At 50.8% G+C, this 18,778-nt stretch overlaps 1 protein-coding gene across 4 annotated transcripts in view; it reads right to left on the bottom strand.

Moving 5' to 3' along the window:
- CORO2B (coronin 2B) overlaps positions 1-18,778 on the bottom strand; it is a 153,334-nt gene that overhangs the window by 17,417 nt on the left and 117,139 nt on the right. For all 4 annotated transcript variants that reach the window (XM_032244625.1, XM_032244626.1, XM_032244624.1 and 1 more), the window contains exon 3: positions 15,158-15,274. In XM_032244625.1, coding sequence (XP_032100516.1) covers positions 15,158-15,274 — 117 coding nt within the window. The remainder of the gene's footprint in view (positions 1-15,157; positions 15,275-18,778) is intronic.

Below are 18,778 nucleotides of genomic sequence, written 5' to 3'. Positions count from 1 at the left end.
AATCTGGGACACCTTAAATAAAAAAAAGAACCTTTCAGTCTGAGCAACACAGTGAGACCTTGTCTCTACCAAAAAAAAAAAAAAATGAAAATTAGCCAGCCATGATGGCGAACACCTATAATCCCAGCTACTCGGGAGGCTGCAATGGGAGGATTGCTTGAGGCTGGGGGTGGAGGCTACAGTGAGCTGAGATCCACTGCACTCATGCTTGGGCAACACAGCAAGACCCTGTCTCAAAAAAAAAAGAAAAAAAAGAAAAACCCAAAAACGGTAACACGAAAAAAATCCTTTCAAAAATCTGAACTCCACCCTTGCTAGTAAAGAGAAAAACAGGAAAAACAGCTTTGAGATACCATTTATAATCTGCTAAAATAGCCAACGAAAAAAATAAAAAGAGTCAGTGTTGGCAAGATAATACTGGAAGTTATAGATTGAATCGATGTTGGTAGTATTATAAATCAGAGTAACTCTTTTGGAAGCAATTTGGCAATCTTTAGTAGGAGCCATAAAGACATTTATATTATACTCTTTGACCCAGTAACTCCACTCTTAAAATACAATATAAGCAAAAATCTCCATGCATGAAGATGTTCACTGCAACATCATTTATATGGAAAACGCAGAAGCACTGTAAGTGATCAGCATTAGGGGAACAAGGTGATACATTATATCAATATGTTATACTAGTCAATTGATTATAATTCCAAAGGCTATGAATAAATACAAAAAACATGTTAAAGAAAGCCAAGGCCAGGTGAGGTGGTTCACGCCTGCAATCCTAGCACTTTGGGAGGCCAAGGCAGGAAGATCACTTGAGCCCAGGAGTTCAAGACCAGACTGGGTAACATAGTGAGGTCTCACCTCTACAAAAAATTGAAAAAATTAGCCATGTGTTGTGGCATGCACCTGTAGTCCCAGCTATTCGGGAGGCTGAGGTGGGAGGATTGCTTGAGCCCAGGAGTTGAAGGCTGCAGTGAGCTATGAATGCACCATGCACTCTAGCCTGGGCAACAGAGTCAGACTCTGTCTTATAAAAATAAAAAAAAGAAGAAAACCAAAGGCAGACCAGAGGTCCTGGGAGCAAAGCTAGGAGCTGGGGTGATCAGGGGAACTCCGGGAATTCCTTGGACAAATTTCCCTTCTTGGTGCCTACCCCTCAGACTGGAAGAATGAGCATTTTCCTCACGTGTGTTCCCCAACACAGCCAGCCCCTGTGCCTGTCGACTGGGAGGTATCAGGGCAAGAAAGGCAAGTTCTGTCAAGGGTTTGGGATCACCCTTGGGTGTGCCATTCTGTTTCAGTAAAACCATTTCAAAAGCCCACTTGAGAAGAAGTTGATAATTGGGGGAGAGTCTGAAATACTTTCCCATCCTCATTATCACCCCCTTTGGTGGTTCCAGCCCTCTAGTGAAGTTAACAGTCCCACCCAGTTCTGCCAGATAGTGTGGGTGGTGGAATTGGGGGAGGGGAGAGATGTGTACAGGGCCCAGAATACCTTCTTTCCTCAACAGCCCCTGCACCAGGACATTCAGGGATGAAGACTGCTCTGGAAGTGGCTGAGCGGGTGCAGGGGGAACCAGCTGCTGAGTACATAACTCCATAGCCACCAATAAAACACATTCCTTCTGCCCCAAATGGACTGCAGAAAGGTGACCCTAAAACTAAGAGACTAATGCTTGGGCTAGACACCCACATATCGCAGACATGGACACATAACATACACACCTCTTTCTTTTCACCCAGAAGAGATACTATTACGCCTGCTCTTTTTCAATCTGCTTTCCCCACATAATAGACAGTGGCCATCTTTCCACACCACCCCATGAAGACCTAGCTTATCTTTTTAAGTGTCCAGGGAAGCATCTGTTATATGACTGTTCCATGATTAATATAATCAACCTTTATTAATTTACATCTAAGTTATATTCACTTTTATTTATTTGTTTATTTTTGAGTCGGAGTCTCACTCTGTCACCCAGGCTGGAGTGCAATGGTGCGATCTTGGCTCACTGCAACCTCCACCTCCCGGGTTCAAGCAATTCTCCTGCCTCAGCCTCCCGAGTAGCTGGGACGATAGGCCTGGGTAATTTTTGTATTTTAGATAGAGACGGAGTTTCACCATATTGGACAGTCTGGTCTTGAACTCCTGACCTCGTGATCCACCCGCCTTAGCCCCCCAAAATGCTGGGGTTACAGGTGTAAGCCACCATGCCCAGCTCACTTTTTTTTCATGACTACAATTCATTCTATGACGAACATGCTCGTAATAGGAGTTTGTGTATTACTGTGGATATTCTTGTAGAAAAATGTCTAGAAGTGTTTCAAATTTTTTTTTTTTCCACAACCTCCGCCTCCTGGGTTCAGGCAATTCTCCTGCCTCAGCCTCCTGAGTAGCTGGGATTACAGGCACACGCCACCATGCCCAGCTGAATTTTTGTATTTTTAGTAAAGACGGGTTTTCACCATGTTGACCAGGATGGTCTCGATCTCTTGACCTCGTGATCCACCCGCCTCGGCCTCCCAAAGTGCTGGGATTACAGGCGTGAGCCACCGCGCCCGGCCTCAAATTTTTTATAGTTACTGTAAAATTGTCCCCAAAAGCTGTCCCAGTTTTTAACCCACAGAGTCTGAGACTGCTTCCTTATGCCTCTAAAACTACACCTTTAAAAAACTGGATTTTTACCCATCTCATAGGTCAAAAATGCCACCTGTTGTTTGGATTTGTGTTCCTTCCATTCTTAGAAATGCTGAGGACAGGCTCACATTTGTAATCCTAGCACTTTAAGAAGCCTAGGCGGTGGCTGGTTGTGGGTGCGTTTGCCTGTAATCCCAGCTACTCAGGAGGTTGAGGCAGGAGAATCGATTGAACCTGGGAGGTGGAGGTTGCAGTGAACTGACATCACACCACAGCACTCCAGCCTGGGCAATGGAGTGAGACTCTGTCTCAAAAAAAAAAATAAATAAAAGACTAGGTGGAAGGATTGCTTGAGCCCAGGAGTTCAAGACCAGCCTGGGCAACAGAGTGAGGCCCCATCTCTATAAAAAACTGAAAAAATTAGCTGGACATAGTGGCATGCACCTGTAGTCCCAGCAGTGGGAAGGCTGAGGCAGGAAGGTTGCTTGAGCCCAGGACGACAAAGCTGCTAAGTGAGCTATGACAGTGCCACTACACTTTAGCGTGGGTGACACAGTGAGACCCTGTCTCCAAAAAAAAGAAAGAAAAAAAAAATACTGAGCATCTTTTCTCATGTCTACTGGTTACTCTTGTTTGCACTTGAGTAGGAAGCTCTAAAGCTTTCAGATTCAAAGGGATGAGCTATTTGGGGGCAGACGATTCTGTCTAGGGATGCCTCATACTGTATCTGGTGCATAAACATTGACTGAGGCAGAAGAGTTGCCTCTTGCCAACAAGAAAGATCTTTGAAACCAAAAGTTGAGCCTCATTAACTCCATTATCACTTCCCGAGGGCCTCCTGTGAGCCTGCGGGGTGCGGTGCCCAGCTTGCCCATGCCCGCTCTTGAGCAGCACAGAGAGGTGCCCACAGACAGCCTGCGGGGGCACAGAGCTGTTGGAAAGGTTGAACCCATCTGTAGGGGGACCAGGGTGGGAGGGTCTGGGAGGAGCAGTGGTGGAAGAGAGGACATTAAACTAAGTTTGAGAAGACAGGTTGAGATGCTGGAAGGGGTGAGGAGGCAGAAAAATGCCCAGCGTGCGTGGGGTCAGGTACAGCAGGTGGGAAACTGCACGGGGTCAGCCTGGCTTGTTTGGAGCAGCCTGGCTGGTGCCAGAGAAGGCCAGAGGTCATGTGTGTCACATTTCATCACTGAGGCTCGAAGAAGCCCTGCTTAGGCCCAGAGTCTCAGAAAAAACTCTTTCCCAGGACACCCTAATTCCTGAGCAATCCAGTAACTGAGGCGTCTCTGAGTTACACCTATGCCGGGGTAAGTTAGCGTCACATGGGGGGCTGTGGTGGAAGCTCCAGCCTAGGCTCTAATCCCATTTACTAGCTGGGTGACTTTAGACAAGCCAGTTACCCTCGCTAAGACTCAGGCTCCTCATCTAAAAATTAGAGATTGTACCTGTTAGAGGTATGTGGGGTCAACTAAACTGGGTGCCTCCGGAGCCCTTGGGAGTGTGAAGCCTTCTAGACACGTGAGCTGACTTGCTGGGGTGACAGCTCTGCCTAGGAGCCTAGGGGCTAAGCCCAGGGGATGGGGGGCAGGGGTAGCTGGTGTCTGTGCCCATGCTGCAGCCCCTTGGCTGGATTCAAGTCTCATGGAGTGAAGGGCTACAGATGGAAACCGAGAGAGCTGTTTTTACAGAGAACTGTTGGATGTAGGGTCGCAGGCAGGGTTCAGGGGACTCAATGATTAAACATCACACAGAGAGGGAGGGAGGTGCCTTGCTTTATCCCCATTTGATACCAGCCACTTCCTTCCCTGGGCCCCGGTTTTCTCGTCTACACATTTACTTTTTTTTTTTGGAGATAGAGTTTTGCTCTTTCTCCCAGGCTGGAGTGAAGTGGTGCGATCTCAGCTCACTGCAACCTCTGTCCCCTGGGCTCAAGCAATTCTCTTGCCTCAGCCTCCCAAGTAACTGGGATTATAGGTGCCCGCCACCATGCCCAGCTAATTTTTGTATTTTTAATAGAGATGAGGTTTCACCATGTTGGCCAGGCTGGTCTCGAACTCCTGACCTCAAATGAGCCACTGCACCTGGCCTTCATCTGCACATTTAGAAATTATTAGTTAATCTTCCAAACTTTTCTGCTTTGACATCATTGAATACGTTACTGGGAGAAGGAGACTGGCTCTGCTTGACCCATGGCTACAGCAAACAGTTGGCACCACATGCTACAGAGCCCAGAGGAGGAGCCAGAGTTCACAGTGGGCCCAAATACCAAATACCCTTCGTATTTAAGGGATTTGTTGAAACAAAGTGGATAAGGCATGGGAGGAGCCCTGTGGATCTGCTCAGAGGTTGCTCTGGGAGGTGACTTCAATTCAGCAGGAAATTCAGTAGCATTTGCCAAACCGGATTTCTGGAAGGAAAGGGTGGAGAGAAGCGGCAAATCACTCTTTCTAGCAAGCCAGCCATGCTGGGGACTGCCCCTTCACAGGTCCCTGGGTCAGAGCCTTGTTTAACTCTGTTATATTCAATCCCACAGAATACACTTGGCTTCTCTCTCTGCCAGACAGATTAGATACGGGGGAACAGTTCTTAGTCCCAAGTAGCTGTCAGTCCTGTTGGGGAGACAGCAGACACTGCAGACAAGGCAAAGGCAAGGCAGCTGATAAGGACAGTTAATAAAGCTACAAAACCAGCTGTCCCTGCACACAGGAGAGGGAGCTGCTGGCCACCGAGCAAGAAGCTTTGTGGTCTGACAGCTTCGTTACAATCCAGGCTCTGACCTTACTGGCTGTGAGTTTCTTAGCCTCTCCAAACATCTGTCTTCACACCTGTAAGGATAATCACACCCATACAACAGAGCTGCTATGAAGAATAAACAAAGATAAAATGTATACGCTACCAAGAAGATGACCACAGAACAACACTTAAGGATGCTTGCTTCAGGATCATACCCAAATTTTATAGTGGTCAAACTTTAGATGTAATTGAGTTACTGTTTTCTTTTTTTTTCAGAGAGGGTCTTGCTCTGTCACGCAGGCTGGAGTGCAGTGGTGCAATCTTGGCTCACTGCAACCTCCACCTCCCAGGATCAAGCCATCCTCCCACCTCAGCCTCCCAAGTAGCTGGGACTACAGGTACGCACCACCACGACCAGCTAATATATATATATATATTTTATGTAGAGACAGGGTTTCGCCACGTTGCCCAGGCTGGTCTCAAACTCCTGAGCTCAAGTGATCTCCCACCTCGGCCTTGCAAAGTGCAGGACTTGCTGGTGTAAGCCACCGCGCCTGGCTGAGTTACCGTTTTCATGCTCACTCTGTTGCCCCTGTGTAGTCAATACATAATATAAAGTTTGTCTCCATTTTATGGAATGCAGCATAAATTTCATCTTTAAAATGCTTACATGATTGTGGAGGTGTCTGGTTGATCTCTGCTTTCTGACACTTTGAGGGTCATGACCGCTAGTGACTTAGGGCTAGGGCTGTTAGTCCCTCTGATGACACTGCTCCTAAGGGGCAGAATTCTCCGTTTAAGGGATCTGCTGCTTATGACAGCTCTAACAAGCAGACAGCACCCACTGTCTGTACATGTGCCACAGAAGTGCAGAGGAGGAGCTGCAGTTCACCGTGGGCCTAAGCAGCTAGGAGAAGAGCTGAAAGCCAACCCCTTAGCAGCTACCTCAAAAAACAAATAAATCGGTTTGGGGTAGTGTGGGGAGGAACAGGACAGTATCAGGTACGGTTTCTGGGCGGGGCGTAGTGGCTCACCCTGTAATCCCAGCACTTTGGGAGGCCATGGGGGGCGGATTATGACGTCAGGAGATGGAGGCCATCCTGGCCAACATGGTGAAACCCTGCCTCTACTAAAAATACATTAGCTGCGCATGGTGGTGGGTGCCTGTAATCCCAGCTACCTGGGAGGCTGAGGCAGGAGAATCACTTGGACCAGGAAGTTGGAGGGTCCCAGTGAGCCAAGATCATGCCACTGCATTCCAGCCTGGCAACAGAGCGAGACTTTGTCTCAAAAATAAATAAATAAATGGTTTCTGGGCTGGCCCAGTGGCTCACTCCTGTAATCCCAGCACTTTGGGAGGCGAGGCAGGTGGATCTCTTGAGTCCAGGAGTTCGAAACCAGTCTGGCCTACATGGTGAAATCTCGTCTCTACTAAAAACACAAAGATTAGCCGGGAGTGGTGGCGTGGGCCTGTAGTCCCAGTTTCTTGGGAGGCTGAGGCATGAGAATAGCTTGAACTCGGGAGGTGGCGGTTGCAGTGAGCTGAGATTGCACCACTGCACTCCAGTCTGGGTGCCAAAATGAGACTCTGTCTCAAAAAAAAAAAAAAAAAAAAAAAAAAAAAACAGAAACAGTTTCTGCCCTTGAGAAGCCTCCATTTTAGCTGTATACAGTACACAATCATTGGCCCCAAGATCTCTGTCTCACCAATCCACGGAGATGATGTCTGGGGCCAAGTAACTGCGATCTCTCCCGCAGGGAAGAAAGAAAAACTTGAAGGTGTTTGCCTAGGGGCCAGGAGGCTTCTGGAGCTCCCTCCTCCCCATTTTTTGTCAATTATTCTGTTCATTCTAAAAGTTGAATTTATCATCATTCGTCTAAACAAGAGGTAGAATCTGAAAGGCTACCTCGATTCTGACATCTGAGCACCAGACGCACGGTTTCCCAATATGGGAAAAAAATCCCACCAAACCCAGGGAGGCAGGAGGGGCGAACTGAGGACCCGGAAGGGAAGCATTGTTGAGCATCTACTGCTGAGAGTCCTGGGAGGGTGTTGCTAGAGGGGGCGTGAAGTGGCCGTTGTGGGGCTGGATGCATGAAAGGTAAGTGCTGCCTATTACTGCCATGACTGCTAATGACTGTCACTGCACAGATAAGGAAGCTTGCCCAGGTGTCACAGCTGGGAAAGGAGGATCTGGGATTCAAACTCAGAGTTGGAATCAGGCAGACTACCCTCCTCCTCTCTTCCACACCCCTGCCTGTGCCCATACCTGATTTTTCCTTTTTCCCTGGGCTGGACCCAACCCCCTGAGGAGGACAGGATCTGCCCTTCTGCTTGTTTATTCCAGGACACAGGGCAGCTCCCTGGCCCTAAGTATCTAGAAGTCACCTTTCTTGGGGTTAGCGTGGGGATCAGACAATGTGCCAGGGATGGTCAATCCCACCATACAGGGAGGTCTCCCCTAATTCACTGCTGTGCCCCCAGCACAGGGAACCGTGTCTGGCATGTTCTAGTGCCCACGTCATATTTACTGAATGAATGGACCCAAGATTCCCCAGAAGACTTCCTGTCGAAGGTCCAGCAGTGAATCCCAATGTGGGGGAACAGGCTGGTGATGGGCTGGACAAATGGGGAATCACCCCTCTAATCCTGATTTGGAAGGGGGGCATGGGTGGCTGATGTCTTTCCTGGATTTTGAGGCTCAGTATTCAGACCAGTGTTTTTTGGAAATCAGCCTCCTATTTGGAGGCTCAACAAAGAATAAGAGACAGTGGAAAGAGCAGTGTCCGGGGAGCCTGGGTCTCTGACTCCCAGTCGTCTGATCACCCATCACCAGGGCAAGTTATTTGTACATATATATTTGAGACGCAGTCTTGCTTTGTCGCCCAAGTTGGAGTGCAGTGGTGTGATCTCGGCTCACTGCAACTTCCACCTCCTGGGTTCAAGTGATTCTCCTGGCACCTGGGACTACGGGCCTGTGCCACCATGCCTGGCTAATTTTTGTATTTTTAGGAGAGACAAGGTATTACCATGTTGGCCAAGCTGGTCTCGAGCTCCTGACCTCAGGTGATCCACCTGCCTCGGCCTCCTGAAGTGTTCGGATTACAGGTGTGAGCCACCGTGCCTGGCCTGGGCAAGTTATTTAAACTCTTGGGCCCCCGCTTAAGGAAAAGAAAGTAACAGTTAATGTCTATGGAGTTCTTAAGGGACACAAAATACTTTTATATTTATCTAGTTCTCAGGGCCCGAGATCTTCCTGATTTTACAGTATGGCAACTAGTACTCAGAGAGGTTAAAAAAAACCAAACTAATCCTAGATCACAGATCCTGGGAGTGGCAGAGCCAAGAGTTGAACCTAAGCCGAGGGACTCCTGAGCCTGGCTGCTGAGCCATGGAGCCATACTGCAGCCTTCTCTGTGACTGTTAAATCATTGGTGAAGACCCACTCAGCTCACCGGCCCCTCAAGGCTACCTTCCTCCTACCTCTGCAAGAGTGCATCACTCCCTTCCAGCTCCAAGAGGTATTGGTTCTGGAGCTCAGGAGGCGGGGGTGTGCAGGAGGCAGGGTGGTGGGTGGCTTCCAGCAGGGCTGACATTCTGTCCATCCCACCCCCAGCTCCTCAGGGAGGGGGATCTTCTACAGGGTGAGGAGAGCAGATGCAGGATGGAGGAGCTTGAATAAAAGGCAAAGGAAAGATGTGGAGCTCGGCCCACCAGCAAAAGGCGCCAGCCTATTCTCCCCCTCCCTCTCTCCTGGGATCCCTCTCTCCCTCTCCTTGAGATGACAGAAACCTCTTTCTCTCTCTGCGGCTGCTGGCCCCCGGAGAAGGGCTGGGAGCGTGAGGCTTGGAAACCGATAGCGCCCTTCCCTGCCGCCTGCCAGCCGCCCTCCCTAGCTGCGGCAGCAGCTATAAAAAGCACAGCCTTCAACAATAGGTGACATCACCCAGCGGCGGAAAAAACTGGATTCTGCCAGATGCCAGGGAGAGTTATGGCCCCCACCCCTCCCTCGGGCCTGAAGCCCCTGGGGAAGGGCCTAGACGTGTTCTGCTGGATCCCTGGCCGGATGGAGGCCAGACTCCAGAGGACCTCCTCCTGCTGGATCCTGGGGAACAAGGATTGATTTCACTGGAGGTTGCAGGGCTGGGGGATATGGGGAAGGAGCTGGGGAAATCAGGGATTGTGAAATCCAGCCTGCATCCTCTGGATGTTCTGAGAGACCAGTGGAGGGCTGGGGTGACACAGGCAGGAACTACCAGGGGAATGGGGCCAGACCTGCTGTGAAGAGCCTCCCCTGGGCCCCTGTGGGCGGGCGCCATCCTCAGCCCTGTGGGTAGCACAGTGCCTGGCACACACAGCGCCTTTGCCGACTGGCCTCCCAGCCCTGGGTCTGAATGTCGTTTCTGGTGCGCAGCAAGTTGACTGTTCCAGCTGCAATGGGTGGAGGGAGGGTGACTCGGCAGCCTGAGCCTCAGGTGTTTTGACGGGGGGCAGGGAGGCCCTGGCAGCAGTGCTGATCTCCTGTCCACCCCCTGGAAGCTGCAGATTCCATTTCCTTTATACCCCAGCCCCTCCCAGGCTACAGCAGGAGACGCCTCTACTGTGCATTCCCCCAGCACTAGGTTGGGCCCTGAGGAGAGCAGACAGTGTGATGTAAATGAATCTGAACCGTCGGCCCATCATGGCCCTGAGCCTCAGTTTCCTCCTCTGTGGAACCAGAGCCACTAGTGAGGGGCTGAGAGTGCAGACTGGGAGTCAGGGGACCTTCCTAGGATACAGACTCCCTGTGTGACCTTGGGCAAGGCATCTCCCTTAGGGCCTCAGACTGCCTACTCCAGGAGAGGCTGGGATCCAGCCTCAGGGACCTGTTGGCTCCAATGTCGGGATCCCTAGCCCCGAGGTGGGGAGGGGTAGACAGCTGGGTAAGATGGGGTTCGGGGCTGTGCTTCTGGGGCAGCTGGCCTGGCAGCCGGAGCAAGAGCTTAGTTCCTCTCTGATCCAGAGACTTAACCTCCTTGTCTCTGGATCAGCAGCCTGGGCCAGCCCCTCCCTTCCTGTGCCCCGAGCGGGGCCCTTCCCTTGACTCCTCCAGCCACGCCCCTTCGCTCTTCCCTTCTCTCCGCTGATCCACCTGCATCCAGCTAGCTCAGGCCCCATGTCCTGCATAAAGCTGTGTTTGACCCCCTCCCTCCACACGGGTCCCCTTCCCTGGGTCTCTGGAGCGTGTAGTGTCTCCCGTGCACCACACTCGGTGGAGTCCACTGATGCTCAGGCTTGAGAAGCACAGGTCTCGCTGCAGAGTTGAGCTGCTCACCCTGCATCCTAAGCCTGCTCTCCCTGGGCCCAGCTGCCCTTCACAGCCTCCCTTCCTGCCCACTCATCTCACTGACCACCACCCCAGGGCTCCAGCCACACCAGATGACTCTCCTTTTTCTTTTCTTTCTTTTTTTTTTGAGACGGAGTCTCGCTCTGTCACCAAGCTGGAGTGCAGTGGCGCAATCTCGGCTCACTGCAACCTCCACCTCCGGGTTCAAGCCATTCTCCTGCCTCAGCCTCGCGAGTAGCTGGGACCACAGTCACGTGCCACCACGCCCAGCTAATTTTTGTATTTTTAGTAGAGACGGGGTTTCACCATGTTGACCAGGGTGGTTTGGATCTCTTGACCTCGTGATCTGCCCACCTCGGCCTCCCAAAGTGCTGGGATTGCAGGAGTGAGCCACTGCGCCCAGCCTGACTCTCCCTTTTCTAAGTGCACAGTGTAAGCATTCCCGCCAGGCCAAGCACACCAGATATACTGGGTCCCTTCCTGGGACTCCTTCTATAGCCCTTTTTTTGCCTGTCAAAGTCTTGCTTCTCCAAAGTCCAGCTAACTACCTCTCCTCTCTGCACCTTGGTCAAAACGAATCCCTCTCTTCCCTGTGTGCATAGCCCTTTGCTTGACCTGGGTGGATTCAATGACCTCATTGTGCACTACATTTTGGTGGGTGGGCCCTGCCCCCTACCCCCTGCCCCTCTGCTAGGAGGGAGATGAGCAGGCATCAGTGAGGGGCCAGGCATACTACTGGGCACAGGCTAACATTCATCCTCATCACAACTGCCAAAGGGAGGTACCCACTGTTTCAGAGGCAAGCAAAGCTGAGGCTCAGAGAGGCCAAGTAACACTCCCTTGGCCACCCAGATGGTAAATGGTGAAGCTGAGATTCCAGACCAGGTTCTACCAGATCCTGTGGTTGAGCTCTTTGGACCCAGCAGCCAGGGCAGTGCCGGGCATACTATGGTATCTCAATCAGTGTGTGCAAAACTGAAGAGTCTTTGGCTCATGTGGTTGGGGATGCATCTTTATGTTTTTCTTGGACACAAACCATGGATGTCTTGTCTACAAGCTGGTGTCCTAGAGGATGAGGCATATATCAGGTTAAATAAGATGCAAAGACTGGGAAGATCCTTCTCACCCTGAGTCAGGCAGGAGAAATTGAGACCTGAGGAGGGACGCAGGTGGCCAGTGATTCCAGGAGCCCTGGTCCAATCTGTCCCCACTACATCAAGAGGGACACTGCTCTTCTCTTAACCCAGCTGGGTCCTCGGATAAGACTGGAGCCGCTGGGAGGGGCCTGGCATTGGCTATCTGTGATGAGGAAACTGACAGAGCACGGCTCTGCAGCAAGTGGGCCAGGTAAGATCCCTGCTCCTTTACTTCCTGGCTTGTGACCTACCTCCCAACCCTCAGTTTGCGGGTGGCAGTGCCTGTCTCACAGAGTGGCTGTAAGGGCTAAATGGATGTGAAAGGCCCAGCCCAGAGTGGACAGAGGAGCAGCCCTGAGTTCCAAGGCCATCTACTGACTGCTGGCTGATGAGAGCAGCTGGACTCAGCCCTCCCCGCCACTCTCCCAGCACCTCAGCAGGCAGGGACGGAGCCAGCTGTAGTTACCGCACTCCTTGGGCTCCCTGAATCCAGGAGAGAAGGATGGGCAGCACCTCTGCCTGCCCTCTCTCCCAGTGAGCCCAGGCCTCTCGTGCTGGCCACTGGGCTCTCCAGCCCCTACCAGCCCATCTGCCTCCTTCCCAGCCCAGGAAGCAACCAGTGAACTCCTTGTGTCCCCAGCTCCATCACCTGTGCCCTTCCTTCTGCAGCTCTGGCCTGCCTATGTCCTGACCCCTGACCACTGTCCCTAATTTGGTTCTGGGGCTGCGGAAGCCTGATGGACTGTCTTCACCACAGGCTCTTGCTCTCTTTGCTCCCACGGGCCCTGCCCTCACTGCTGCCACTTTTAGGAGTCCTCTGTGACTGACTTCGGGCTGGCCAAGCCCACTCCACCCTTTAGTCCCCTCCTCACCACCCTCCCGTATACCAGGTACTATGCCCGCTGACCTCACCCCCAACGTATGAGCTGAGGGAGGCTATTTACTGCAAATCTCTCTGTCTTTGAATAACTGGACTATATTAACTTACTTGTTCATTTGTTTATCTTTCATTCATCCATCTACCCATCTATCATACAGTCATCCATTTACTCATTCTTTCACTCATTCATCTATCCATTATCAATTATACTCATTCATCTCTCCATCAGTGTAGTAATCCATCCAACAATCCATCTATCCAGTAATCCAACATCCATCCATCCATCCATACATACATACATCAATCCATCCATCCATCTATCCATTCATCCATATATCCATCCAACAATCCATCCATCCATCCATCTATCCATCCATCCATCCATCTATCCATTCATCCATATATCCATCCAACAATCCATCCATCCAACAATCCATTCATCTATCCATCCATCCATTCAACAATCAGTCCATCCATCCATCCATCCATCCATCCATCCATCCATCCATCTATCCTATCCAACACCTACTAAGCATTTATTAGGTAGCAGGCCCTGTGCTGGATGCAAGAGGTTCAGAACCAAATAGGCTATGGCCTCTGCTCCCAGGAGTTCACAGTCCAGTCTGGGAAGAGAGGGAGACGTGAGCTCAGAAATTCCTTCTCATTCCAACATCTTGAAAATCTGACCTGTATCTAGGCTCTGCCAGTGAGCACCAGGTAGGTGTTTGTGGCCTGACTAAAAGGCTGGGATCTTCCTTTACCTGGGAACATCAGGGGTTTAGGCTGATCCTCCTTCATCTGGGAACACCAGGGCCCTCCTCACCAGCTCAGTTGAGGCTCTGAAATCTCCTCTTTCCTCCAAGCTGGCATGCTGATGCTGCTCAGGGGCAGTGTGGAACACAGTATGGGACCCTCCCTCCAGAAGGTTACTGCCAGCACCTCTGACCCTGCCTCCACTGGTCAAGGCTGAGGAAGGAGTGGCCAGAATGCAGTTTCAAATTTCACTTTGCCTGGATTCTTTTTCTTTTTTTGAGAGGGAGTCTTGCTCTGTCACCCAGGCTAAAGTGCATGGAGGGCGGTGGTGGGATCTCTGCTCACTGCAACCTCCGCCTCCCAGGTTCAAGCAATTCTCCTGCCTCAGCCTTCCGAGTAGCTGGGATTACAGGGGTGCACCACCAAGCCTGGCTAAGTTTTTTCTGAGACAGAGTTTCACTTTTGTTTCCTAGGCTGGAGTGCAGTAGTGCAATCTCTGCTTGCTGCAACCTCCGACCCCCGGGATTCAAGCAATTCTCCTGCCTCAGCCTCCTGAGTAGCTGGGATTACAGGCATGTACCACCATGCTCAGCTCATTTTGTATTTTCAGTAGAGACGGGGTTTCTCCATGTTGGTCAGGCTGGTCTCGAACTCTCGACCTCAGGTGATTCGCCCACCTCGGCCTCCCAAACTGCTGGGATTACAGGCATGAGCCACCTCGCCAACCTAATTTTTGTATTTTTAGTAGAGATGGGGTTTCACCATGTTGGCCGAGCTGGTCTCGAACTCCTGACCTCAAATAATCCACATGCCTCAGCCTCCCAAAGTGTGCTGGGCTTATAGACATGAGCCACCATGGCCGACCTCTTTTTTTTTTTGAGACAGAGTCTCATTCTGTTACCCAGGCTGGGGTGCAGTGGCATAATCACAGCTTACTGTAGCCTTGACCTTCCAGGTTCAAGTGATCCTACCACCTCAGCCTCCAAGCTGGGACTACAGGTGTGCACCACCACACCCAGCTATTTTTTTTAAATTCAATTTTTTGTACAGATGGGGGATCTCACTGTGTTGCCCAGGCTGGCCTCAAGCGATCCTCCTGCCTTGGCCTCCCAAAGCACTGGGATTACAGGCGTGAACCCACTGTGCCCTGGCTACTTTCCCTGGATTCTTCATCTCCCTCTCTAAATGTTCTCTTCCCTCCTTTCCCTGCTGTCTCCATTTCTCCTATCTATTCTCTCTGTCTCCTCCCTGATCTCTCTTACTTATCTCTCTTCTCCTGTTTCCTCTCTCTTCTCATTGAATGGTGGAACACATGGAGTTCAAACTGTGGGTCTCCCTCCCTCCTTGTTCATATTCTTTCTCTCACCCTTCTTTAGAGAGCATAGACGAATACTGAATCACACACTTAATTTTTAAATTCTAATTCTCACCTACAAAAGCAACACCTCCAAGCTCAATCACACTGAAAACACAGATCTGTGGAATCCAGCAGGGATTTGCTCCCTCGGTTCGTTCCTGGCTCCCTTCCCCCCCGCCCTCACCCCGGTCCATCTCAGGGCTGGCTGGAAGGATGACAAACAGGAGGAAAGAAGGGCAAAGGGCAAAGGAAGAGGGGAGGGTAGGAAGGGAGGCTTCCCAAGGAAGTGAGGAGGGGCCTGAGCCCACCCTCCTCGAGGAGCACCCCTCCGCTCACCGATGTGTCCTCCGAGCATGAGGCAATGATGTTGTCGATGAAGGGGTTCCATTTGATGTCCAGCACATTGCCCTGGTGGCCGCAGACCTTGGGGTAGTTGGGCTCAATCCTGCCTGTCTGCAGAGGAGAAAGAGAGAGAGAGAGAGGCGGGGATTAGTTTGATGGCCCTGGGGTGGTCTTGGATGGAGCCTCTCAACTGGACTGGAAGGTCCTGAGGACATACTTGTGTTTTATTATTTTGCTTTATTGTATTTATTTATTTGGAGATGGAGTTTTGCTTTTGTTCCCCAGGCTGGAGTGCAATGGCCCAATCTGGGCTCACTGCAACCCCCGCCTCCCGGGTTCAAGTAATTCTCCTGTCTCAGCCCCACGAGTAGCTGGGATTACAGGTGCATGCCACTATGCCCGGCTAATTTTTGTATTTTTAGTAGAGATGGGGTTTCATCATATTGGTCAGGCTTGTATTGAACTCTTGACCTCAGGTGATCCACCTGCCTCGGCCTCCCAAAGTGCTGGGATTACACGCGTGAGCCACTGCGCTCTGCCAGCTTATTTTATTTATTTATTTATTTATTTTGAGTTGGAGTCTTGCTCTGTCACTCAGGCTGGAGCGTGATGGCACCATCTCGGGTCTCTACAACCTCCACCTCCCAGGTACAAGCAATTTTTCTGCCTCAGCCTCCAGAGTAGCTAGGATTACAGATGCCCGCCACCACACCCAACTAATTTTTGTATTTTTCGTAGAGATGGGGTTTCACCATCTTGGCTAGGCTGTTCTTGAACTCCTGCCCTCATGAGCCACTGCACTTGGCCCTGTGTTTCATTTTTGTCTTTGGCCTCTACTGGGCCAAGGCAGGCTGGGCCACATTGCTCTGTGGCTATGTCCTCCCCAACACTGAATGGTGCCCGGAGGCTGCACATTCATGGTGGGGCAGGCTGCTGCTTGTTCATACACCCCTCAGCGAACGAGGAAACAGTGCCCTGCATCAATAAAAGTGTTTAAAGGTAAGCTGTTACTGCCCACTGGAAGGACTGAAGCCCAGTGGGCAGCAGCCCTGGCAGCACACACATAGGCCCATATTCTGCCCTGTTCACGCACATCCAGACGCTGGGGTGCACCTCCTCTCCCTGGGGCCCACACTCCCCGCATACCCCAGGGCACAGTCAGGTTTGGATCAGAAGGAGGCTCTTTCCCGCTCCCAGGAGTCAACGGAGCAGGCTGAACCTCTGAGTCCACCTAGGCAGTCTTACATGAGCGAGCCATTCTCTCTACGATATGAATGGGCATCCTTGGGCAGCGTACATCTTAAACACCTGTATACAGTGCCCTGTGTTGAAAGCAGTCTTCAGAATCACACAGGCCTGTGTTTGAATCATGCGCTGCTGCTTTTTAGCTATGTGGCTTAGAAAAGTTGGCTGCGCACAGTGGCTCATACCTGTAATCCCAGCACTTGGGAGGCTAAGGCAGGTGGATTACCTGAGGTCAGGAGTTCAAGACCAGCCTGGCCAACATGGTGAAATGATGTCTTTACTAAAAATATAGAAAATTAGCTGGGCATGGTGGTGTGTGCCTGTAATCCCAGCTACTCGGGAGGCTGAGGCGGGAGAATCGCTTGAACCTGGGAGGCGGAGGTTGCAGTGAGCTGAGATCGCACCATTGCACTCTAGCCTGGACAACAAGAGCAAGACTCCATCTCAAAAAAAAAAAAAAAAAAAAAAAAGGGAAAGTTAATTTCTCTCTCTAAAATGAGAATAGCAATGTCTACTTTTTAGCATCATTGTGAAGATTAAGTGAGCCAATATGCTTAGCAAAGCACTTGGTGAAGAGAATATCAGTAAATGCTCAATATATGACAGCACTTACTATTGCACAGCATAGATGACACCTCCTCCAGAAAGTCTTCCCTGGTCCCTTAGTGGGTGAAGATCTCCTCCTCTGTGCTCTCACAGCGTTCTCTGCTTCCCTCCATTATAATACAACCAGGCTTGGCACGGTGGCTCACGCCTGTAATCCCAGCACTTTGGGAGGCCGAGGCGGGCAGATCACCTGTCAGGAGTTTGAGACCAGCCTGGCCAACATGGAGAAACCCCATCTTTACTGAAAATACTATAATTAGCTGGGCATGGTGACACATGCCTGTAATTCCAGCTACTTGGGAGGCTGAGGCAGGAGAATCGAATCACTTGAACCCAGGAGGCGGAGGTTGTAGTGAGCCGAGGTCACACAGCTTGGGTGACAGAGTGAGAATCCATCTCAAAACAACAACAAAAACTACAGCCATATCTGATTTGCAGTTTGTTTCTATTTGTTTGTGAGCAACTGAGGACAGAGTCTGTGTCCTCCTTGTTTCTGAATCTCCAGCCCCCTACAGGTCTGGTACCCAGTAGGTGCTCAGTCTAGGACTTCCTGGGAGGGGGAGAGTCCACAAAAGGATGGAAAAAGTTTTTAACGGTGTGGAAGAGCTGTTCCATGTTTAGTGGCTACAAAGGTGGCAGAGAAGGGAGGGGGAATTGTGGGCAGAAGCTATACCTCCATCCCTCAGGTCTTTTTCATGCTACTTTTTTGGGGAGCTTGGAGGAAAGAAGGCAAGGAGGCTTCTCCGGCCACTGCCCATCTGCTAACAGTGGGTAGGTGGCCAGAAAAGAGGGGGGTCTAGGAGGAGGTTATACAGCTCCCTCCCTCAGATTCCTCATCAGAACAATAAGGCGGAAGAGAACCAGTTTCTGCCAAGCCCTTGCTACTGCACATGCCTCGCACTTCCCAGTGAGATGAAGGCGAGTTATTTCAGAGCGTGTGTCCTGCCGTGACCTCTTCCCCAGCACTTCCCGTCTGCATCTCTATCGGCTCATTTCCAGATCGTTTGATCTTTTGCAACAGAGCCATGGCAGGATGGGCAGAGGAAAAACAGGCCTGGAGAAAACGGCAGTGGTAGGAAGATGCAGAACGAGGCAGCTAAAGAGAAGGAAGGAAAGCCTCAGAGGATGGACGCAGGAGAATTTCACTGATGTACGTTGTGGGGAAATTACAGGACAGAGGAAAAGAATTTGGAGACTGTTGGGTCAGTAATGAAGGGGCTCCCTTTCAATATTCTAAGAAAGATGTAATGAGGTTTGGAATACATTTTAAATTACTTCTGGGCTGTTAGAATATGATTGTTTAGGCCAGGCACGGTGGCTTACGCCTGTAATCCCAGCACTTTGGGAGGCTGAGGTCGGTGGATCATCTAAGGTCAGGAGTTTGGGACCAGCCTAGCCAACATGGAAAAACCCGGTCTCTACTAAAAATACAAAAATTAGCCAGGCATGGTGGTGGGCCCCTGTAATTCTAGTTACTCAGGAAGCTGAGGCATGAGAATGGCTTGAACCCAGGAGGTGAAGGTTGCAGAGAGCTGAGATCATACCACCGCACTCCAGCCTGGGCCACAGAGCGAGACTCTGTCTCAAGAAAATTTTTCTTTTTAATTTTAATGTTAATTTTTATTATATTTTTGAGACAGAGTCTCGCTCTGTGGCCCAGGCTGGAGTGCAGTGGTGTGATCTTGGCTCACAGCAACCTCTGCCTCCCGGGTTCCAGCAATTCTCCTGCCTCAGCCTCCTGAGTAATTGGCTCTACAGGCGTCA

This window comes from Sapajus apella, unplaced genomic scaffold (genome assembly GCF_009761245.1).
Source record: "Sapajus apella isolate SASKATOON/1434 unplaced genomic scaffold, GSC_monkey_1.0 scaffold55, whole genome shotgun sequence".
Taxonomy (NCBI): Eukaryota; Metazoa; Chordata; class Mammalia; order Primates; family Cebidae; genus Sapajus; species Sapajus apella.
Note: the sequence above shows the minus strand (reverse complement) of the source record. Positions and strands in the feature narration are given on the sequence as shown.